Source organism: Labrus bergylta, chromosome 12 (genome assembly GCF_963930695.1).
Source record: "Labrus bergylta chromosome 12, fLabBer1.1, whole genome shotgun sequence".
In the NCBI taxonomy this organism is placed as follows: domain Eukaryota; kingdom Metazoa; phylum Chordata; class Actinopteri; order Labriformes; family Labridae; genus Labrus; species Labrus bergylta.
The window spans coordinates 14831182-14856330 of record NC_089206.1 but is presented as its reverse complement, the minus strand read 5'-3'; the positions used below and the strand labels follow the sequence as shown (position 1 = coordinate 14856330).

General features: G+C 39.7%; 1 protein-coding gene across 2 annotated transcripts; it reads left to right on the top strand.

Annotated features, from left to right (window-relative positions):
- Nucleotides 1-1543: 1543 nt before the first annotated feature.
- Nucleotides 1544-20276, top strand: ngfa (nerve growth factor a (beta polypeptide)). Of its 2 annotated transcripts, none has more exons than XM_020635083.3 (3): nt 1544-1723; nt 17714-17821; nt 18822-20276. In XM_020635083.3, exon 3 carries the CDS (start codon nt 18833-18835, stop codon nt 19718-19720), a length of 888 nt encoding a protein of 295 aa, XP_020490739.1. In that variant the 5' UTR covers nt 1544-1723; nt 17714-17821; nt 18822-18832; the 3' UTR covers nt 19721-20276. The 2 variants fall into 2 exon arrangements, with proteins under 2 accessions (XP_020490739.1, XP_065817821.1); XM_065961749.1 differs by lacking the exon at nt 1544-1723 and adding an exon at nt 14340-14491.
- The last annotated feature ends 4873 nt before the right edge of the window (nt 20277-25149 follow it).

The following is a 25149-nucleotide window of genomic DNA, read 5'->3' as shown; positions in this document are numbered from 1 at the left end:
TAGCTGCGTGGTTTGCTCTATTTCACTTATTTTCTCCATTTGCCATTGACAAGTAGCAGAGGTGAATTACTGGTTGCAACAGACCATCAAAGATCTATTCTTGAAAGTCAAGGAATTTTGTTGCAAGGCATTTTTCAATGTTTAACTCACTAATGACTGTTCATATGTTATCAGCTTCCAAGAACGACTGTGTACATTTTTGATAAGGTTGACAAGCTGTTTAACTGGTCTTAACTTTATGATCACAATCGTCTTTTGATCATGAATACCAACCATACAATTCTTCTAACCTATCCTCCATCATTGACAATGTCCTCATGATATCGGTTTTACGAGGAACAGCCTTCCGATGTAGAGAGACAAGCAGAAAATGGTTTTGTGCCACTAATATGAAATAGTTGATGAGCTGTTTGACTTTTAAAATCATACTCTAAAGTCTAAATGAAGCACGTTAGTGGTCTAACACCATGCACGGCAATCTCCAAACACGTCAGCTATAGTCTGCTGTTGTCTGTGTACTAGAGCCTCTAGGATAAACAGCCTAATTTTCAGGCCTTTCCTTTTACTTGTAATAGTTCAGAGTGCAATGCTGATTTTTGACGCAGGAAGTCTTCTGGTTTCCAGCTGTAGTCCAAGTCGTATCATTCACTAGTGTTACAGTGAGGTTTTGCTGTGCAAAAAGACAGCTGAAATGAAGAGCAAAGAAATACTTCTGACATAATGCAGCCGCTTAAAATATTAGCTTTCATCTGATGGCCAATCAGCTTTTCAGTAATCTCGATAAACATACATTTTCATGAGAGTGCAGCTTACTTGTTGGCTATCCCTCAAAGAGGCTAAAATGTTATCTAAGAAAGTAGCGATCGGTTCCAAGATTTCAGTTTCCTGAGAGATGAGTTGGAGTTGACATCTACATCTAAGACTGGGCTGTTGGTTGCACTTGCACATTATGTTCAAATGACTAATATGGAGATAAATCGTCAACAGGTAGCCAATGGTTTCTGGTGTTAGATTATGGTCGACACGTTCCCCCTCCTTTGCTCTCCACATGTGCTGCCCACCGAAACGCCAGTAGATGATACTACTCAGTCTACCAACAGAATGGTTCTGACAGTAAATCTTCACCTGTTCTATATTGTTATAAAGAGGACATGCAGTGAAGAGGCAAACTCTTTTCCAAGGATAACTGTGCAACAGTAGCAATGACTCGAGTATGGAACAACAATGGGGAAACCCTGACCTCAGTATAAGGTGATGTCAAGTCTGAAATGAAAAAAGGCTGAATCATCCCAGGGTGAAAGTGGATTTCCACAGAGTTGCACAAGAGACAAATGTGGATAAATGTCGACTGGAAAGAGAATTAAAAACAGCAGCTAGGTGTAAATTACGAGCAGCTGTGTGGTTTTTATTCCCTTCATAGAGCATGTGGAATGGGTAGGCACTAGGACCTGCAGTTAGCCTCACAGGGAGGGAGGGAGCAGCTTTGGGACTCCTCTACTAAACTTTTAGAACAATCCATTTCCAAAAGAGTGTGGGAGGGAGACAGACAGAAGTGGATGGCCCAAGACCTGGATTCACAGCTTTAAAAGCAGGAGCGGGATTTTGGAGTTTGGGATAATTCTGCCCTCTGTCTGGAGAAAAGAGAGTGAGGTGGAATATAACAACAGTTGATTGGGAAGTTGTCACTCAGTGGACAGAGACAAGAAGTGGCATTGACAGGGCGGTGAGTTCTACTTTTTATGACTTTAATTGAATCTTGTGTAAATGTCTGAGGTGACAGATAAATCTCAATACAGACTAGCTCAGAAGATTCACACAAAGACTTTCTTCGTACCTGTCATTAAGTGAAAGTGGAGACGCTGAATTGAGACTGAAATCAGGAGCAGCCAGTTAGACCTCTGCTGCAGGGAGAAAATCCGAGCTTACTACAACCTACTATGAATGTTTTGGTTGGATGATGAATGTAAAGTTGTTCTTTGAAAGTTTTCTATCAGTTACGGTATAGTTTACCAGGTGTTAATGGATGGAGAAGGGAATGAAAGAGGTAGAAAGAAATAGAGACTGGAGGTGAGGATTAGAAAAAAAAAGGGGGTTCTCCCAACTTCAATGTGAACTGTTCAAAAATCTCCTGGGACATCAGGTTACCTTTCTCTCCTTCTATCTCTCACTCTTTTTCTATCTGTCTTTCTCTGCGCTCATATTACAAAACCCTTAAAGGACCTGTAGATTCTGATGAGCTCCAATGTCCAACTTGAAGTTTGCTGCTGAGGTTATCCTTATTTATGTCTGGGTGGGGCATGCTGCTTGTGCGGGTATGCAGCTGATCAATTCTATAAACTCTTAAGTGTATATTTGGGTGTAATTATGTGTGTGTGTGTAAGCATGTGTGCTAAACACAGACCTCATGCCTGCCACTCCTACAAGGGAATTCCTTTCGAGGCTTTGACAGGGGAGGAATGTCACCGCGGACCAACATTTACGCACAACAAACATTATCACACTTAGAAGGCCTTAACAGTAGCCAACAGTTGGTCAGCCATGTTAGGCTTTTTATGTAAAAAAAAACACACACCATGTTCATAGTCTGTACTTACAGCATTGTGTATGCACATCTGTGTTGGATAAGAAAGCGTATTGAACCCTTCAGCGTAGGCCGGCGCGTAAAGCTCTCTCGGGAGAAATGTGCTCTGTTCTGTAAAAAACTAGATTGTCTAAATTGTTTACGAGCTTCACTTTTTCTGCCAGTGTGCGCCGTAGGGGAGCAGAGAGTGTTTTCATCACCTCTCAGTTGGTCCACAGAGGAAGTGGGAAGCAGTCTGGCTGTATATCTTACAGGACATCTCAGCAGATACTGTACTTTATCCACACAGTTAGCACAGAGGATATCCTCATAAGAAATGAATATGCAAATATTGCAGAGGCTTGCTAATGTAAAGTCAAGCGTGTACATTTTATGTCCTTTGTCACTGGATCGCAGCCACTGGCCTTGCCACATAGCTCTTGCATAAAGCCAAAGAATAAATCTAATTATTACGTTTCGGTCATCAATGTAACAGGCAGCTGGCAGCCTGTTAGACCACTAACTTTATGCCATGAAAGGTAGGTCTCACCAAATATAGTGTATCCACCACAAGCTAAAGAGGATATACAATGTATCCCCACACTTTTGCATTCTAAAAAGGAGCTGACACAATCAAACACAACAACGTCAACATCAACTGTAACAAAGTGTTGTTGCTTATGTCATTTTGCAGCACAGAAAGACTTTCAGCTTATAGCAACCTAAATGTACCCATAGGCAAGGTTTTCAAAATATGTAAGTTATACTAACGGAATCTAACATTTTACCCAGCGCCTGTATCTTGGCTTGGCTGGTAATCTACATCTCCATCTGCTTTTAATGTTGTTTTTTTAATGCTCTTCTGTTGGCTAAATATTATTGGCAATTAATTTTAGAACTGTTATATTATTTTTAATTATGCATTTTAATTTGGTTTTTAGTTTCAAATGAGATATTGTTATTATATATATATACTTCCAATCCACAAGCTGACCCAACGTCAGTGCCTAAAAAAAGCTTAGGCCTTATGAGCTGGTATGTATATGTATGGAGGGCAGATGGACAGTGCTGTTTTCCCCAACAGACAAAGATGTCTGTGATTATTCATGACCCTCTCAGGTTTCCCTTTGAAGCTGAATTACAGCTTTCCCTATGTTAGCACCTGTGTGTGCATGAATGTATGGATGTACGTGTGCGCGTGTGAGTGTGCATGTGCATGTTTGTCAGTGGGCTAAGCACAGTTGTATAATATGGAAAACATATTAAGCTAACGTAATTGTCACTACAAAAGAATACGGTCATAGCACCAACACATCAGTTAACCCACTTTCTACTAACAAACAAAACAAAGATTCACTTTTTTAAAGAAATAGTTAATAACCTGAAGTAAAATGTGGAATTGCCAAATAAAAAACTTTGCAAGCTTACACATATACAAACTGATGTAACTTTTGTAACTTGAAATGTATCAATCACAGAATACACTTTCAAATAAATCATATTTAGGACACTTCTGGAGTAATGTTTGTATATTTTCCTAGCCATGCTAGTTGCTTGTCAGATGACTGTTTTACGAGAACGATTAAATGCTTTGTTTCCAGTTTTGCCTTTTGAGTGGTTTATTTGGATTTGCATTCGTAAAATGCTCATATGCGCTAAGGTGCATACAACATTTTGCTCTTAAGAAAAAGGTGTTTGGAAGTATTAATGGCCTGAAATCATGATTCTACCTTCCTCTCAAACATAATTTCCATTACAGAATTGTTAAGATCCAATAAATAGAAGTTGTGCTAGTCAACGGTTACCTCAACACTTCTTTGTTGGTAGTACTGCATGGAGACGTGACATTGTGTCATCTTCTAAATAGAAGCTGTCTAGACTGCAGAAGGTTGTATGTTGCACCTGGGCAGCACACCTGGACTGACAAGTTAACTGTGGCTATTTCACCTGAGGGCCTAAAACAACCTCTGTTGTTGTTTCTTTTAAAGTATCGTAGAAAACTGTTAATTCTCTAGAATTACTTTTAGTAACCCTAGAATGTTCTAAAACACAAATGACACATATTCCTGTAGTTCTACCACCTTCATTTAAACTCTAATGTAATGTGAAGATGTAGTGCACTTTAACTGAAGCATCCCAATAGAAAAGCTTTATTTTATACACGTAAACTGTATCTGTTGAACCAGCAGTTGGAGTAAAACCTTTTAAAGCAGTGTTCAACACCACCGACTATCAGCCTATGGGCACAACAGTGACTGATAACAATTGAAACCGTTGTGACATTACATTACCACTGTTGTTGATAACTTTGGTAGATAACATACCACATGGTGTAATTACACACAAGTATTAGTGTTACTTAAAAACCTGGAAGACTGCCAGCTGGCATTAAAAAAAAAAAAAAAAAAAAACTTTTTAGAGGGTTTATTCACATAGTCATTATGTCTCATCACTCCATCCTGTAAAAAATTGAGTCCTGGTTGTTTCTAAGTGTATGCAGGTCTAAGAAAAATTGATCAGACTAAACGTATTAAACCGTTGGATTGCACTGGATTTTCATTTTGTATATTAGGCAAATAAATGTGTCTTTGCTTCCTGATGGTACCAACAGTGTCAGAATAGGGTCCCATGTATGCTCCAGCAGTTACATGTCAATTAAAAAGAACAAGTCATTATAACTAACTTACTTCCTTACATAAGGAGAATAAAAACAATAAATAATACCATGAAGCCAAATCAGAACAAAGCTTTCCTGCTTGGTAAATATAATATGATAATTCATGAGTCTAATATTAAATCCAGTTCCTGCTTTGGTTGTCTTTGGGCTTTGTAGAGCTGCAGTCTGGCACAGGTCAGAACACAGAATGTGGTAAGGACATCTGTTGTAAAGAGAACCAGCTGAGGTGTTCAGTGGGAGAGGTAAGAGGTCAAAGTTTGGGCCTGGGGTGACGTCTGTGTTAGTGGAGGAAAAACTGGAGGTCGACGCAGGTCAGGAACCTGAATCATGTGACACAGGGAAGAGTGGGGAATATGGAAACTCGACGTCATCTCGCAAGTTTTTTTTTCTGCAGTAATTGTTGTTGATGTTTCCTTTACAAACAAAATCTCACAATGTTTGGGAGAAAATGTATTCAAAGGAAAATCAAGTTAACTTTGTTTGACAGCTGAAACGTTCTTGGTCTTGACAGAATTGTTGTCAGACTTGGGCTGGATTGTTTTGTCCCAGCACCTTTTTTCCCTTATGGACCTGGTTTTTAGCCCCTTCGCACAGCACTGAATCAAGAATAATACACTCCCTGTGTTTGGACTTTTCTATACATTGCAAAGTGAATCCAGGTTTGTTACTGCAAGTCGGCTTTTGTGTTTGACTGTTGAAGATCTGATTTCGACAGGTGCTCGATCAAAGGGTGTAATGTTTGCCTGCGTCTGCCTGTTTCTGTTTATATGCCAGTGCTGTGTGTGTGTGTGTGTGTGTGTGTGTGTGTGTGTGTGTGTGCGCGCACTGTATATGCTTTAAGAATGAAATCTAAATGTGCAGACATGCCTGCTCATTCCACATTAAATGCCTCTGACTTTCAGCTATGGCTTTCTCTCATGCATGTGCACGCAGCCCAAGCACACAGTAGCTGATAAATCACTGAATTACCTGGGCTTTTCATACTGCAAGAATAACAATGTTGTGGTCTTGAGTTGTTGACTAAGTGCCCATTTGATGTTTTGAATTGTTTCACCACAACCCCTTTTTTAACTTTGTGTGTGTGTGTGTGTATGTGTACATTTGGATTAACGTGATGACACCGTCTCACTCTTACTTTTCTTCCCCTTTATCTCGATTGGGAGGCTTGTCTGGACATGAAACCCTCACTCGTCAGAACTGGAAAACTTGATCTTTTAATACTCTTGGAGGACTTCAATTTGATCAAAATTTGAATTTGCTATCAGATTCTTTATAAAAGCCATTTAATAATTGGTTCTTGGAAAGTTTCACAAATTTAGAATTTTAAGTTTTGTCCCCAAAAAGAAAGACATATAAACCCTCACAAAAAGAAAGAGGAATATAAACCCACCAGCGTCGAATGGATGTGGTTTGAACATGAGTATGAGTAATGTGCATGTGTGTATGTATATGTGTTTGTTTTGGATACTCATCAAACACGCCTTCGCTCCAAGGATACAAGTGAGGCCAGTATTACAAACTTATTCAGATTATGTTCATTCAGGAATGCACAGTATGCAGGAAGATGAGCCGCTGGCTGGTTGTTACAGTTTTGTCTTGTCTGCACAAACAGCAGAAATGTATTCATAAGTTGCACTCCTTCTTGAATTCTCCACCTTTAACTCCTCTCTCTGTCACCAAGTTTGTTTTAAAACTTCAGGATTGATAGTTTGTCATGAGAACTTTTGATGCCTTAGGAGGCGATTTCTCCCTGTTAAGCCTGCGCATTAAGCTCCACAGTCAATATTAATTTGTCTAAATCCTCGCTGCAGGTCATTTACACACACAAACACACAAACATGCAGACATGCTGGAAAGGAGCCACTCTTATCTCTTTCATTAGAGCTCTGTTCACGCTGAATATGGCACACTGATAACAGACGGAGGATGGGCCTGGGAGGTCCCATGCAGACAGGTGGTTGGCATCAGTTGGAGGTGGTGAAGAGAGGGAGGGGAGGGAGATATGAACTGAGGGAGAGAGACGCAAAAGAGAGAGGGAGATACTAAAAAGACGTAGAGACCACACAGAATAGAAAATGGTTGGGTCAAGTCTTAAAAAAGAGGGGTGAGGCTGTAATCGCATAAATGGTGGGAGTGACGACAGCATCACATTTTCACATTGGAGGATTCAGTATGGCTCTGACAAAGCCTATCATAACAGTAAAACACTCCTCACTTCTTTGTATGGTTTAGCATATAACACAGCTTTAAACTAAGGGGGTTAATGCAAGGTTTGTTCATTTTACTGTCAATCGAAAATATAAGTGAGCTGTTTTAGAGTTCTGAAAGACAGGAAAAGTCTATCTTTTACCTTTTGTTTTTTTAATGCTGAACATAGTTTTATTGAATCATAGAATTTTTTTTTTTAAATATTACTATGTCAGTTTACCAAATAGCATTGGTTATCAAAAACAGCAGTTAAGGATTTGAGATTATTGGAAAGAGATATTGGTGCTGGAGGTTGGCTAATTGAGACTAAATGATACTAGTGTGTCATTATGCGAGTTTGGCCTTTACCTTACTTCAATATCCTGGAGTGATTTTTAATTGGTAAATAGTTTTGATATGCCTCGCTGATGGTTGACCTTTGTACTATATTTGACACATTTGATTTCTTATGTCAATATGTGATGAAAGGCTTTGCCCATCAATAGCTCACAACCAAAGCATTTTACTATCCTGCCTTTTAAGTATGTACACACATTATTATAACAGCATACACGTAATAACAATAAAAAAATACCACATGCATTTTCTATTGTATGACACATCATATACCCAATTTGTGTCTATGGGCCCACACCCATGCTTATGGCGTCATGCAAGACCGCATCACCAATGGGGCGTCATGGAAATTTTGGGTTTCTAAGTGAGCCAGTTTTCTATACGCCCACGTGTGGCTATGTTGTGTAGCAAATTTACCTGGGTGACTCATTCACAATCATTCCTCAGCTGATTTGTTTGTTTCAGCATGTAGTCAAAGTGTCACATGTAAATCTATATGCTTGATTTGTATTTGGGTACAAGCTTTAAACTTTAAATTCAAAGTACAGATAGACTGTAAGATGAGTCAAAGCAAGCGTGAATGACTCATTCCAATATTAGTCAGTGATCTTAATCAGAAATATGTCTGAGATTTATTTCACCTGGTGACTTTTAGACAATTCACAGTTGTACACTCAAAGAGGATTTGTATCAACATGAACATAAACCTCTGCTTTGAAAGCATAGATGTGTTTTAAGGCATGTGGTGGATTAATTCTCTAACAGTGAATAAGCAGCTTAAGGTACAACCGTAATGTAGTTGGTTTTCTGTCTATAGAACAGAGCCATGCTTTTTCCTAGTAAAACTATTGGAACACCTAGAAATGAAATTCTTTTGTATCTCTTGACCCTCAACTCTGTAACTCCCTGTAGCCTTTCATTCCTCCCTTCTTACTTGTCCTTGAATTATTTTTTGTCTCCACTTTTGCTCTCTTCCAGCCCCCTCCTTTTATGCTTGTGTTTATTCATCAAAAGGGGCTTTATTGTCTCATATCCCAAGACATCTCATTGCCCACCTATACCCCGCCCTTCATAACTTGTTGCCTCACCTTCTCGCTCTGTGTGTTTTCTCCCTCTCCATCCCTCTGGTCTGCATCTCTCTTTGTGTCCAGACAGGCATTCTTGCTCTGGTCCTCTTCCTCTTAATGCTCCGCTTAGGGATCATAGATTCTCTGAAGGAAGAGGGAGTTATTACCATTGACATGCCAAAAGATTAACCACTTGTCTTGAGAAGATTGTTGAATGTCAAGGTCATAAAAACTAGGGTTCTGGAAAACATGTTCATCATCGTGTTCATCCAGCCTTCAAGGCCTGGAGGACAAGCCTCCCACGTGTGCTAGTCCAGTGCAGGGAGAGGTTCAGTTGTCAGGTTCAGTTGTTGATAACAGATAGAGTGGGGAATGTGAGACGTGAGCCCGGGCCGCCCGCTTGAGACTACAGCCTCCATACATGGGGCGCACGCACTAACCACTGCGCCACTAGCGCCCCACAACATTAGCATTATTGTCAATGTGGGGATGTTCTGTAGATTAGGTAGTAGCAAAGCAAAAAAAATCTTCCTTTAAGCCTGTTGTATTTGTCTTGCAAATTGAATGAGTTCACTCATGTAGCCATAGCGCTGTTAGCAAAGATACAATTATCTTATTAATTCAAGTATAACACTGTAGTGTGCAACACATTTTTACATTTATAGTATCTTCTTTTCTAAAAAGGGAAATGTCAGAATCAATACAGTAACACAAAAAAAAAATTCAGATGATGTGCAGAGAGCTGCATTGTTTCACTTTACAGTTTTCCATTTGCTATCCCTTCCTTCTTAACATAATTGCTTCTAAAATCATGCTCTCCACTTAAAACGTTGTTTATTTTGGACACTCTTCCAAAATACCACAAGGATTCAATCTTCCTATTGAGTTAAATCATTGTTCGAGTTACTGTCAGACAATGGGAAAATCTGAGGTTACACTGTGGTCACTTCTCTGCTTTGTATCTGGGTTGTCTCCTTGCACATCACAGACAATTTACTGCATGTAGTGTCATGTCTTGTCAGTGTCTTTGGAGGTGCGTGCTATGTAAGAAAATAAATCAAATCATATTCCTTGGATCAGAGATAGAATCAGCAGGTGGTTTCTGGAACTGTGTTCTACTATCTAGATGGGATGAGTGACTTGTCAACATCGTGTTGAGTCTTTCTTTAAACGCAAAAAAAGTGCTCATGGATTCATAAATTGTGCCAACTGCCTGGTTTGTGGGATTAAAAATAACAAGTACATGTTGCTTAATAGCCTAGGCACATTTTTTCTTTGACTCAATATTTATAACATCTATTTATCTTGTTAAAGTGAAAGTAGAGCCAGATGCAGACACGAGTCCAACGGTATTTGGCTCATCTATAGAGAATTCCCATAACAGCTTCTGAAGCAGTAGCCAATTATTTGTATCCTGCAAAACAAAACAAAACAGTCTAGCTTCAAGATTGCCAAGTTGGAATAAAGATAGAAAGATAATTTTCTCAGTGAGAAAGCTGTAAGTATATGATCAGAAAATGATTGTGTAATTTTCTGACTACACTAGGAAATGGCAAAGATCAACAACAAGACAGCTTTCTGCACCTGCAAACATTTGATTGCAATCTGGTTGATCTGTAGCTAGATACGGAAATGGCCATGCAGGGGCCTCTTTACCAGGATCTAGTCTTTAACTTTAAGGGGAAATGTAGCTGCAGCGTGTTCCAGCTCCAGCTGTCTGTCACTGTGGCTCAAACTTTTCTCCCTTCTGTTTTCGTCATGCCCTGCTGTCACTCTCGACTCTTCCGGTGATTTTGTTCCTTTGAATACTGATTTAAGCTCGGCTTTTGTCGGGATCTGATGGTTTTAAAGCCGTTTTACCAAACGTGGTTTTTATTAAAGAGAACCTGCGCTAAAATCTATGTGCGAGTGTACAATTCGAGAGTAGCGAGCGTGCTTGCGGGAGGGACAGCAGTGAAGCCTTTCAACTGTGACACACATGCACGAGCACTTATACGTTGATGCTGTAGCAGTTATTAGCACGACTTAAAAAAGTTACTGACAAAACACCGGTATGACAGGATAGCGTTGTGAAATTGAGAACGTGTTACTGTCGACAGTATTTTAACTGGCCTGGACTCTATCAATCATTCATCCGGTCCAGCGGGCTAGTTATAATGTCGAGCCCTGCCATGTATCCAGTTAGGTACCTTTTGGATCTCAACTGTGGGAGAAATAGACAACATTGAGGTCAGAGCCAAAGAGCAGAAAGGGAGAACCTGGATGAATGACAGACAGTCTGACAGAAGGAAGGTAAAAACCAGAGGAAATGTCACAAAACTGCAGAATATTTGTCTCTTTGTCAAAGTCTGTTTCTGCTTTAGTAACTACACCTTTGCTCCCTTCTTCCCTGATAATCTCAAGATACCCCTAACAGATCCAAATAACTTTTACCCCTGCTGATGAACAGAGACCAGTTAAAAATTTGTTACAATAGGTCTGCCCCTGACCAAAGATTTTCTTTGTCAGCTAGTAGTCCTAGTCTAGGCTATAGGGCTGGGTATTTCCTACAAACTCATGATACAGAGGCCATGATATACGATACATAGATAGACATTTATTTTGGATAAAGACCATGTTCTATACAGAATTCACTAACAGCTGTTGTTTATTGATGAGAAGAACAGCAAATACATAATTTTATGGATCCTACAACTTAAAGCACTTAAAATGTAGGCACTCAGAGATCCTAAAAGAATTCTGTTTATAATGTGAGAGCTATTAATAAACTCAAATTCAATATTCCAGAGTGTTTTCAACTTAAAATATCCCTCTCTGTTGTCTCAATTGCTTTTGGCTTTTGATGCAACAATAATATTCTGATTTCACTTACGAGTCAACTTGCATTTGCAAGAATGTCTGTTTGCTTTAAATTTGCAACTAATTAGGCCGTGCAGTTTTTGTAATGAACCAGTGATTAGAGATTACATCGCGTGGTTCACACTTATTAAGCAGCTGCCTGAAGCCTGCCATCAATCATCATCAGTTTTTACAAATCATGAAAGAGGTTTTGTGATCTTTTTGGCCCTTTTAAAAGTTGACAGAAATGTTGACATGCATGTGTCATTCACTGTTGTTTGGGACTGCACACACTGGCCCTGTGTAGCCAACCTAGCTAGATGTCACTAGCAGCTCATCGGGATGGTGTCAGCATCTTCACATGAAAAATTCTGTTGCTGTAGTATTTTACCTTGCTTTCACATAGCTTGCACAATGCATGATTAATGCCCTATTCCCGACTTCCTGGTGTTTGTGAAATGGTATCCGAAATGTTCCCTTATCTTCACTCTCTGTTTTGCTAGTAGTGGATAGCATTGTGCTTGTTTTTATTTTTATGCACATCTGAGAACATGACAGCTACTTTACTGACTTCAGGGCTTATTTTGAGTCCCTTTAGTCAGATACAGACAGAACACTCCGCAATTTCTCCTGTTAACATTAGGTCCTTTCGCTCATGCAAAAACTGTACCATGCCGAAGCACACCAGCTATATAGCTTAATCATGCTATGAAAACAACCAGCCGCTAGACAAAGATGTCATGCACGTAAGGTCAGATAGCCTACAGGACAAAACAAATAACAAATTAATTATGCACAGTCACACCAACTGGACTGGGAGGTCTACTGCAGGTGCTTTACATGTGGTTAATGACAGTGCTGTGTGAGAGTGGTGGACACCCTGTGATTCTAATCTGTTAAAATGGACAGACTCTAGATTTTTCCAACATTGTTAAAAAAATTCCATCAAAGAAGGAAAATATTTGGTTAACGCAACCTCTGGGAAAAACATACAAGGTGACTGACTATTTAAAATGCAGCATATCATAAGTCAATCTCCTGCTTACTAACTAGCTTATACAAACTAAACTCATGGTAACGTAGCTACAACTTTTTGCAATAGCCGTACTTGAACCTGAGCTTATCTGGACCTTCTGCTGACTACTGAAACTTAAATCACAGTACTCGTTTTATACAGACACACAGGGAAGACTCCAGTCCAACAAAAACCCCAACAGACTACATCAAATGGATAAGGTACCCACACAGCATTTTGCTTAGAGGGGATGTATGAGGATCATCAATGTCAGTAACATTAGAGATACAACATAAGCACCAATAAAAGACAATAGATAGACTGAATGGCTTTTAAGGCCTAATTAGAACTTAGTCCACCCAGTGTTAGTTGATTGAATGATGACAAATGGACAAAGGGTCTAACCCTAAATATAAATTGAATCCTTAAGGCACCAAGCATACCTATAACTTCTTGATCTCGTTGCTCTCACGTCTTGGCACCATGTTCTGTGGCATTTTATTAGAGGTAAAAGTGTTTAAAATTCTTGCTTATAAAACCTGAAACTACAAATGCATTCAGAGGTCTTGTTGGCCTGCTGTTGCTGAGCAGGGAAACTTTTATTAGGTAAGTTCCTGCCAGTGTCAGCCAGCTTTTGAACAAATGGGTCAGTCTCTAGAGAACTACTTGTTTTCGAGAAATTAAAAAAAAAAAAACACTAACCTGTATGTTGTACACGCCAGAAACATTTTATGACTGCACCCAATGAACCCATCAAGCTAACATAAGCTGATGTCTATACACGTATGTTTTTTTTATTCCATATTGTAGCACTTGGTCAGTAAATGCTTTTTTGAACACTGTCCTTTAGTTCTGAATCTCTTGCATCATTTGTCATCGCTCTGTGGAGACAAGTGCTTTAACAGGTTGTGTGCGTCTTTCACTTTGACACTGCCTGTCTCGCTCTTCCTGTGTCCTCCTGAGCCAGAGCAGCACAGTTTACTTTTTTGAAGTATCCACATGATGTACAACAGGTGCCTTTGTTCCCACAGCAGATGTCTTTAAAACATGAAGACGAAGGAAGAGGACAGGACAGAACCTGATCCCTCACATTTCTGCTACTCTCATTAAAACTTTCTAATATTTGCTTTTCATTTCGTCCCCATCCAGTAATAAAAAAATAATTTTCTGGTGTAACTAGAGTAACTGCCATGAGTTTTTGTAAACAGATTTTCTGGCTAATATAAAAACCTTGCATTTTCCAGAGTTCATTATTGGTTATTGGCTGTTCAACCTGTATATGCCATATACTAGACTTCTAAAGTCTTTCCGAGATTAGCCAGATCACTGACAGCATCTCAAGAACATTCAGAGAGAGTAGCTTCATTGTGCTTTTCACAGTTACTGCATGACATCATTTTGCGTGACAAAAACTTGATTCATGGCAGAATCTTGGCTGTTGTATTCATTTCACATGGCGGCTTGTCTGAACTGACGAGCAGAATATCCTTCTGAAGAGGACAAGCTTCGATTATGATTGTAGAAAGTTATGACGGGAAAGGACATGAATTGAAGGTAATTTGGAGTTTGGCTCTGTGAAGTGAAAAGACATCTGATGCATATTTGAATTCTGCTAAAAACCATCCCTCTTAACCGGAGAACCTCTTCTCATATTAAACCCACACAGAACGTTAGAATGATTTGGGCCTCAGAAGTCCTCAGAAGCTCCTTAGAAGTCATCCTGTTCAAACGTTGATTGATGTACATTATTTACCATCACTGAAGAGATTCTCAACAACTGGAATGCGTGTGTAAGTATAAAATTGAGCAAGTTGACCTAACAGTCAGCCCTCTTAATAATCATTTCCAGTAGATGACAGCAGGAGGAACTACACTACACTGACATGATGAGAGACACAAAAAACTATTTACGTTTCTCTGTTTATCCCCACATATCCCTCTCTCAATCTCTTTTCTCTCCACCTGTGTTGCTGTCAGTCTCTTTCTCTCACCCGCTCATAATCTGACACTGTCATTGTCACTGTGTGTTTGCTTGAGGGAGCTGCTGACATGCGCTCCTGCATGTCTTTTAACAAGGACTTGTATATTAACCCTTCTTGCTGAATGTCAACTAACCTCAGACTAATGGCAGGAAATGCTCTCCTAGTTTTTTCCCCACCTGCCTCGTTGACAGTGTAAACCAGTCAACACGCTACAATGTAACCATATGCGGTAATATGGCAGCTTGTCGTTACCACAGTATCGAGCATCTTGTGCGCTGGCAGACTAGATGAGAATGTGTTACAGGCTCACACTCCCATTATTCGTGCTCTGCTGCCTTGGGCTAAGCAATTAGTTTCTGTCTGAAGTGTTTCACTCTCATGCTGCTTAATGATTAGTTTCCCAGGTCACGACCTTAGCAGCTGCATGACTTATGTCTCATTTCATCATCTTGTAACCAACTAGGTAGGGCCATGTGGTGCCTTGAAAACTTGTGCCAACTGAAAGCGATGGATGACTCAACAGAAATAGGCTTGATTTACAGTTTGGCAAAGCTGTGGAATCTGCCTTTTGTGAGGGGGGAACCTCCTCAGAGCATCCACATGAGGCTGATTTACTTAATCTGTTTCCATAAACATCCTCCTTGGTGCAAACTGTACAAGGCATGAATCATACAAGCATATCCAATAACTGCATTGTTTATACTGGTTTGTATTAATACAGTATGTTGAGTGTCTGCAAATTTGAACCATACTGCATCTGTGATTTCTCTGGTATTTGCTGTAACTGTTTTGGAATACCTTTGTCATTGTTTGGCTGGCACATGTGAGCAGGACTTAAGAGGAAAGGATCTCCCCGTCAAGGACAAGAAGTCCCAAACAGCACTTAGACTTCCTGTTTTATCAGTACCATATGGGTCACTAACGTTTGATATAGGCTGCATGTAAGCACATCAAATCTATTGGAACATTTCATCGAACATTTTTTTTTTCAGCCTTCCCTTAATATGTCTGCAAAATCAAACTGTCCAGTGAAACTTAATTGTACACAATATGTGAAGCAGTGAACAAGTTTGTGTCCACATAACTGAGACAAATAAACAGCATTGGGAGCATTTCCAGGCACCATTCTCTGGATAAAAAGGAAAACCACAACCACAGCAGCATCTCACACACTTGCATGGCGGTACATGTGCGTGCATTTGTTAGGGGGTTGGCAGTATCACCAGACAGATTCTGATCCAGTGCTCAAGTAATCCAGTAAATCAGAGGTGCTCTGTAAACTGCCCTGACCCCTGTGCTCCCGCGCTGCAGTGTTTACGCTGGCTCCACTGGCATTAAACACAAGCCACATATTTTTAACATGAGGATCCTCCCAGCTCACCCTGGGCCGTGTAAATAGTGCGCTGCCCGTCAGCCGGGATCAATCAACTCGCTGCCTGTTTGGACCAGCTCCATATGTGTTTGAAAGATATCACTGGTAGGTCAGTTTCTCAGAAGTTTCAAACAATAGTCCATCTCCAAGACCACTCGATCGTTTTAAAGACACATGCCAAACTGACCCTGTTGCAGTGCTCACCTTTTATTGAAGTAAAAGCATGAACACCATGATGTTTTAAGTATTTTTATATCACATCTAAGTCTATCATTTTCAGATTTTACATAAGTTAACATGCAAAGATTTTTCTGAAAATTGTAAAAGTACTCATTATCAACATTTAAACAATACTCATTATCAAGAATGGGAAATTTCAGAGTCAAACACTAATAATAATAATAAACACCCATCGTGCACATAAGTCACAACAATTTACAAAACAAAAGCCGACTTCTCTTTTTAAAAATACTTAACTGGTAACTATTTTCAAGTAAAAAAGGTAGAGTACAAAGATAGATTTAAAAAATAAAATCTAAATGCATTAATAAAAAGTTCCTCAAAAATATTCTGAATACAGTTCTTGTGATATGTACCCTCCATAACTATCTCAAAGACAAACAAGCATTCAAAGTGTTATCCAAAAACAGAAAGCTTGAAGGAAATCACCTGAAAAATATCACTTTCTCAGTGACATTTTGATATTTCTCAGCTGCTTGACTTGTCTGTAAATGCAGACAACACTGACCTCTTCTGGTTATTATGCTCAACACAGGGAGTATTTCAATGCAGGTCATTTATCTGGAAGACCTGTGCATCACTGAAGTCCAAATAAAACTAAGATAATGTCTCATCTTTGCAAACATGGCCATGAATCAATGCATAAGCCTTTTTATATCAAGCCATGGCACTGTAGCTCTCACAACAAGGTTCTCATATTTAAAATGTTAAGGTAAACATTTACAACACAACCAAACTTTCAGACGCTACATCAGCCAAGCAGGACAGATTTTATAGAACATTGTAGACAAGTCTGAAATATTGACATGCCAGTTACAACTCGACCTCAGTGAACTTCTGAATGTTTGTGTGGGAGGGGTGTGTGTGTATAGACGCGTCAAGGCATTCATATAAACACCCTTGCATTCATTCTTACTTGCACATGGCATGCGTCTAAGAAAGACACTTTTTGCACATCTGACCAATCTTGTGTTCACACACAAACATGTCACACTCAATGTTAATGATGCATGTTGAAGTTTCTTATAGGTTTGATAGATGTAATGTCTAATGAGGTGTTAAATGCTGCAGATTCCAATGTATGGCAAGTATTTGCTCTTAGACTTAAACATGGTGAGTGTGTGAGTGTTCTCTGCATGAGATAAGATCAGTGAATGGTAAATTGTGTATGTGGGTGAGAGTAGTGGTGGTCTGAGGGTAGAGATAAGATTTTTGTAGTTCTCTCAAAACCTCTTGCTAAACATTTAACTTGCCTTGAGGCATTTTATTTGCACTAGTATCATTTTGCAAATTGTTGTAGCTTGATAGAATCCAGTGTAATTTTTTCATTTTATTTGTTATCTAAACAGTAAATATGACAGCTGAATTGTGAATCCTTGTGTTTAAATTAAAGTATTATGCCTGTTTTTGTGTTTCAGTGCTGTGGTTCAGGGGGTCCAGGTGGCAGGCATGAGGGGTCCGGCCTGCACTGGAGTCTGGCTCTAGAGTCCACAGGGGCTCCCACTTCAACTGGACACATTCCACAGGTACACATCACAACAGCATGCAAAGACACACTAGAGTTCAAGGACTGAAGATAGTCCTGTGATGGTGAAATGGAATAACTTCTTCTCCTCAACCAAAACACTTTCCTCTGTTAAAATAGTGCTTGAGAGATTAGATTTAAATAAGCATCCTCACTTAATGGAAAAATCTGTATGCAACACAAAAAATGGACGCAAAAGCATGCAACTCAGTCTTATCAACTATGTCAATGACAAGGGGACGATACAAATCATCTATGAATCTCGACTTGAAATGCATTTTGTTTCAAGCAAATCAGGCCACTACTCTTCTCTATCAGAATACCACATTTTCAATGTGCAGGTTTTTCATTATAGATTCCATTGTGATATGAACAACCATAGGCTATTCAATGTTTGAAATGATTCTCAGTTATGACTTAATATAGCATAGGCCTACATGGATCATTCAAACAACCATTGAAAAATGTGTCTGCACCTGCACTACCAATATAGACAAATGCACATTTAAGGATTGTTGATACATAGAGATCTCAAAGTCATACACATTGGCAGCAAACATCGTTGGCAGCAGCACAACATTACCCAATACAGTCACAAGCTACCATCATTCTTCCATTCACCAAAAGTTGACTCTTGTGCAGCAACAATACAGCAGCAATGCCACACCAAACTTCACTGAGCCAAAATATGTGAAGTCACAGTCAATGAATCAATTGGGCTAGATTAAGTAGCCTAATAAACCCCAAAGTCAGGTTTTTATCACCCTATGAAATGATGTGTTTTTGTTCTTTGTTTACGTTTTGTTTGTGAGAGTAAAAGTTAAACATCAAATCTTTTATTTTAAATAGGGAAATCCACAACAATTTCAGTTGTTGTTATATAATAGTGGTATGCTTTCTAAGTGAACTTTTTTCACTGTCAGCTGTTTTAACAACACTCACATGTTGTGTTGCGTCTACCTGATATCCATAACATCATTTTTTACTTGTGTTTGGCTCAGGACGTGTGCCCATGAGGTCGTCACCACTGGTCCTGCTCCTCCTGATCGGCGTCCAGGCTGTACTAAACATGTCAGGTGGATTGGCCTGGAGCGCCGGCGCAGCCAACCACAGAGTAGGACAGCAGACAGCAGCCAATCGCAGAGCAGGACAGCAGCAGACAGCCGCAGGGGACCACATTTCTGAACAACATAGTTCACAGGAGCACCGTAGGAACAGCCACCACAGGACCAAGAGGCCCCACCGAGCAGCCTCGCACACACAGGATAAGAGCCCCGACGTAGGGCACTCTATGTCAGATTCTCCCCCTGACCCCTCCATCCCAGTAGTGGACCCCAAGCTCTTCTCTAAGAGACGTTACCGCTCCTCCCCTCGTGTTGTCTTCAGCGAGGAGACCCCATCTCATGATGCCCTGGAGGATGAGGGCTATGACATTGAAGGGGTGAGGGGGGTGAGGGTAAGGCGCAGAGCGGGGTCGCACACCATGCACAGAGGAGAGTACTCAGTGTGTGACAGCATGAATACCTGGGTTGGCAACCTGACACGAGCCACAGACATAGCTGGGAATGAGGTGACTGTGCTGCCTAATGTTACAATCAACAACGTGGTGAAGAAACAGTTCTTCTATGAGACCACTTGCCGCTCCCCCACACACAGAGGCTCTGGGACTGCAAATGGAAGGCCAGGGGGGCGCGGTGGAAAACAGGGTTCCAAATCGGGCAACGCAGGCTGTCTGGGCATCGACAGCCGCCACTGGAACTCCTACTGCACCAACACACACATATTCGTAAGCGCCTTGACCATCTACAAGGAACGAACAGCCTGGCGTTTCATCCGCATTAACGCCGCGTGCGTGTGTGTTCTCAGCCGGAAGTCATGGGCGGGACGACTGGGGCACTGACTCCTGAACACTGAACTATGAACCAAGCACACACATTTCTACTAAACAGCCACTGCAGCTTTATTGCCAATACTGTAATCCTCCTCCCCATCTCCAAACAAACACACTCTGACCATAGCATTCAATCCAGACACACACACACACACACACACACACACACACACACATACACACACACACACACACACACACACACACACACACACACACACACACACACACACACACACACATACACACACACACACACACACACACACACACACACACACACACACACACACACACACACACACACACACACACACACACACACACACAACACACACAAACATCATCATGAATCCGATCCCCCAGCCCCCCTGACCCTACCTCAGTCCAAGAAGTCCTGGTTGTTTTAAGTTATAAGGACTGCATGTCATATTTATGGTTTATACAGTCAAATATGAAAATATATACAGTATGTGTATATACAAATTGAATTCAAGCTTTTATTATTGTTGTTTTTGTTGTTGTGTTGTTCATGCTGTTATTTATTAAACACCTCAGTACTTGCCTGGTTTCTTGTGTCAGTTAGAGACGGCGTTGTTTTTCCTATTTTGGTTGTCAAGATGATAATCAACCTACGTTGTATATGTTTGTTTCATTTTTACAATGAATTCAATTTTAGTAACAAAGGATCCCAATAGTACACTGATAATGCCACAGAAAATTATTACCCAACTCTGCTCTTTCTTCTTTAGCTTTTTGAATTATACAGTTCAGAACTTAATTGTTTTTTGGTTCAGTCATAACGATCTGATAGTTGTTATTTTTACATAAAACGGACTGTATGGTACCTGCAAAGTACCAACATCAGCAAAAAATGTCCATATGTGGCTCATCTTAACATTTAGAAACTTTAAAATCAGAGGTTTCCCAAAGGATTTGTTGTAGGCCCGACCCATGTAACAATGAATGTGTCATTCATCAGATGGCCAGAGACCTAACTCCAAATTAATCCTCATAAGTGCTACAACTTGCTATAAAGAAATTGGAGCTTCATATAGGGTAAAAAGATGAAAACAAAGTAAAAAATAAAAAAGTAGTAGGAAATAAGAAACAACTTACACTCTCAGTTACCACAAATTCTTTATTTAAATACATTGTTAAAACTTGTGGTTGTTCTGAATTTCAGGCAGCTTCTTCTTCTTATGCACCCTGCATTTTTTATAGAGAGGGGACAAAAGCCAGTTGCAGAGCAAGGTTGACTTCAGGTAAAGGCCGCACAGACCAACCAACCATTCTGCACATCGATCGGCCAGGCTCTTACCAGGGTAAAGGAACGTTGTTCACACCATGCATATTGGTATGATGCCTTTGTATGATTGTAGCCAATAAAGATGAAGAACATACTAATGTGCTTAAGCAGGTTGTGGTCTTGTCACATATGATGCACATCATTTTCATGCTAATCAAACCATCATATACGCAATTTCTCTTTTGTATGGAAGCATGAGCATTTGGTTTGTCTAAAGACACTGAGTGACAATACGGACAGTGCAGGGCATCCAAAAAAATGTTTGTATTATTATTAGATCTCAATCAAGACGCTGAATAAACCATAAACCAACAGATACTGAGTAAAGGTCATTAGTGTCTATGTGGAGGTTTTGGCCTTTGGACTGACTGGGCATGTGTTCTTATATTTTGCAGCTCATCTTTTTGTTCCATGCAAGCCAGAAAAGTGTTTTCATCTTCACAAAGACACACATAAGAACATGCTACGCTCGTGTGGTTAATTTGAAAAGTATTCCCTAAATCTTAATGAACAGAGGAGGAAAAGAAGACTGTGACAGAAAACCCTCTCTGTCATTCTTATCATATCTTTGTTCACTTACAATCTAGTCCTACAAGTTTTCACACATTTGTATCCTCCCTAAGTGCCAGTATGTGCTCTTCACCTTGTTGTTGTTGCTTTACAGATCATGCACACTGGATGTGTTGCCAGGAAACCTCAGCAGAGCAAGGCCACCTGATCAAAGGTTTATTAAGAGGTACCAGGATGTGTGGTTTGTTAACTGATTTCATGGCAATCGTTTTGCAATAGCTGAGAAAAAACCCAAGTAGGAAATATGCATTGAAAGAAAGAAAGAAAGAAGGAGCAGAATTGAACAATGTATGTTTATAGACTTACGAGGTGAGGCAAGAGACAGCTTAGTTTCAGTTTGTCTCATTGTTCATCCATTGTTTTTAACTGTTTGAAGGTCAAACATGGACATGCAAAGAATACAGAGCAGTCACAATAGCAATCAATGAGTATGTATACAACACAGCCAACTTCTCTTTGCCCATTTGTACAGTCCTTTGTTTGATCAGCACACATCCAAGCACATGCGCATGTGGCTTTACCTTGAAATAATTTAGTGCAAGTTTGCAATTTGACCAATAGATGGTGCAATGCTGCCACAAATATAAGTCTCATCGCTGCTAATCCCATGCAAGCTTGTTGTGGACATCATAACTAATATCCAAGCGTTAAGACCACAGGTACATTAATATGAAGGAAGAAAACTTAAATAAACCGAATTATTCTACTCAGCTTTTGTTTAGTCACAGCTTCATTTCATTTTGGACTTAATGTCCAACAGATATCTCAGTCTGACATCAGTAATGACCTCAGAGTCAAGGAACGGGTCCAGGCCCTGACCCAAACATGGTTGTTGCTAAAGAACAGCTATTACTGTTCCCACCCAGTCAAAAAAAGGAGAAAACAAGGAATATGCTCTTAACTTGAAGATATTAACCAACAAAACTGTTTTAAGTGTATAGGATTGGAAAGGTCGCAATTTGATTATAATAGTGTTATATCAGAGCAGCGCTAGATGCAAACCCTTAATGGATCCATTACGTATTAGCCTGTAAAATGAGCCAGACCACCATCTATGTACATTGAGGTTAAGGCCTGCACTAATTTTTCTTTTTCAAACATTTGGAGCTACATAGCAGCTCAGACACCAACAGCCCCAAATAGCCAACAAGCAGGGACACACTGGCCTTTTCCCAGTCTTATCAGCCTTTCCTCTTTTGGCTCTGCTCTGGTTAACGTCCAAGCTAAACTACTTTAGTTTTCTCTCTGTCCTCCACTGTTCCCTTAATGAGTGCCACAGCGCAGACTCTGCTTCTCTGAGGGTTTTTACAGGTTGAGCTACAAGGCTAAAACTCTTGCAAATCCCTAAAGAGCTCCACTTATTGATGATTTTTTCAAATTGATGCAATCTCTGAGCATTTGTTCTAGCCATTGTCTCTTCTGCCATCCTGTCATTCCTGTCTGACTCCGTAGTCCTTCCAGCCTTCGGCTTGGCAGACTGTTTTCTCCTCTAAAAGGACTTCTCAAACCACTGCCTAAATTCCTGGTGATCAAATTAAAGTGATCTGTGGATATTACCCCTACTCTCCATGGTTGTTGGGAAAATATTTATGTTGAACATTGTGTTGCTGCTGAGATCTATGCTACATGTCAAGGAATAAATTGAAAGAAGAAAGCCAGGAGAGGTGCTTTCAATTTCATTAATAGTAATGTAGTTTGTATCCTGTTTTTGCGTATCTAAGACTTTACAAGGTTGGGCAAGTGTTTATAAAAAGTAAGTAGGTTGCGCATTTAAATCAGATGAATCAGTGGTTAAAAGTGTATCCCAAATAGGTTAACTTTACTCAGCTGCCATTAGGAGAAAATGACTCAACCCAACTCTAAGAATTAATAGTCATGTTAAGATCATTAACGCCAACCCACACAGCGATTTCAAGTTTGAAATTAATATAAAAAAAAGTCCTCATAGTTAAAGGTCATCTGTTTCCTCTAAGGAAATAATATTCAACTGTTTTTCATCATGACCAGACAGAAAAAAATGTGATACTGAGGAGAGATGAAAAACATGTTTCAACGTGTTCACTATTACTCCTCACTTAAGAATTGAATTAGAACAATGAGGAGAAAATGAGAAAAGAGAGTATTTTAGTTTCCAGTCCATTCTTTCTGAGAACTTAAACATCGACTTCCTTTCCTTAAATCTTTGACATGTTTTTCTTTTCACAGAGAACTGGTTTGATTGCACAGGAATGGTTTGGGGAAGGGTGTTGTACTATAACAGTTAAGAAATTACTCAACATTTTAACATCATTTTTATCTCGCAAAAGGAAGTTGAGTAAACCGTTACCGCATTATACCATCCCTAATATCTGCATTTCTTTTTTTTATAGTATTGCCACCCTGCATATGACATATTCTGTAACCTTGTGAAACACATGGGCACATTATACATATTGAAATAATTTTAAGAAGCTAAAACTGTAATCATTATAGCCTAGCAAAAATTGTATTTCTCAAAGTTACTATCTGATGTAGAAAGTTGATCACTACAGGGCATCCAATCAGTACTGGCACACTGACTGTTTCTTACTCAAAGGATTAACTCCACACTTGGTCACCTCTAGGCTACTTGAATGACTTCACTTCGTTTCAAACCTTTATTTATTCTCGAAAAAGACACTGAGGTTTCCCTCATTTCCAATGCCGTCGAGATTCCAAGCACAGTAAAACAAGCAAAAAAACATCAAACACGCAGAATCTGTGACAAAAACCACTGAGATCATTTAAAACAGTTACAATTTGAAACAAAGTTCTTCGAAATCAAATTCCTAAACTCTGGAAGAGAGGGAAGAACTCCGAGCCTTAGAGTTTGCTGGAGGGCGCTCCATGAATTTGGGGCATCAAAAGAAAGTGCAGATTTACTGAGTTCAGTAAAAGCGATGAGAAGAACTTCTTTATTGTTCCTGTACAACTCAGGTACATAATGGTCAGGTGTGCTTCTGTTATTAAAATGAACTAAAGAAAATATGAATATGAACAATAGAATTACCTGATTTACAACATTCACTTAATTAAGTAGCCTACACAATATTAAACCAAAGTAGGCATAGTTTTATGAAATTGCAAATTATGCACATACCTTGAACAGAATTTATAAAGTGTATCATAACACTAATAATAATACTTATTATTATAAGTCATCATGGCAAAATTAGGGGGGGGGGGGGGGAATAGAACTTATTACATTAGCAGACAAGACTAAATGTAAACAGTCCCTGGTTACGTCTATACACATTTATTAGAAACCCTTACAAAAGAGAAAGTGAGTTGGCGGTCACATTCTCATAAGCTAGAACCGTGGGTTTTGTTTGTTTTTTTGTTAAAGGCTTTGGTGATTTGTGTGGCAGATTTAGCTGTCAAAGAACCACAAAGAGCCTTACAATTAAGAATTAGAATAAATGAATATAAATGTAAAGTTAAAGGTTGTCCTTTTGTCACCAGGACTACAACACGTCGACCAAACATATGCCAAGTCCCCATCGTGTAGTCACAGCCCCCCTTCGGCCCCCCTCAGTATTAT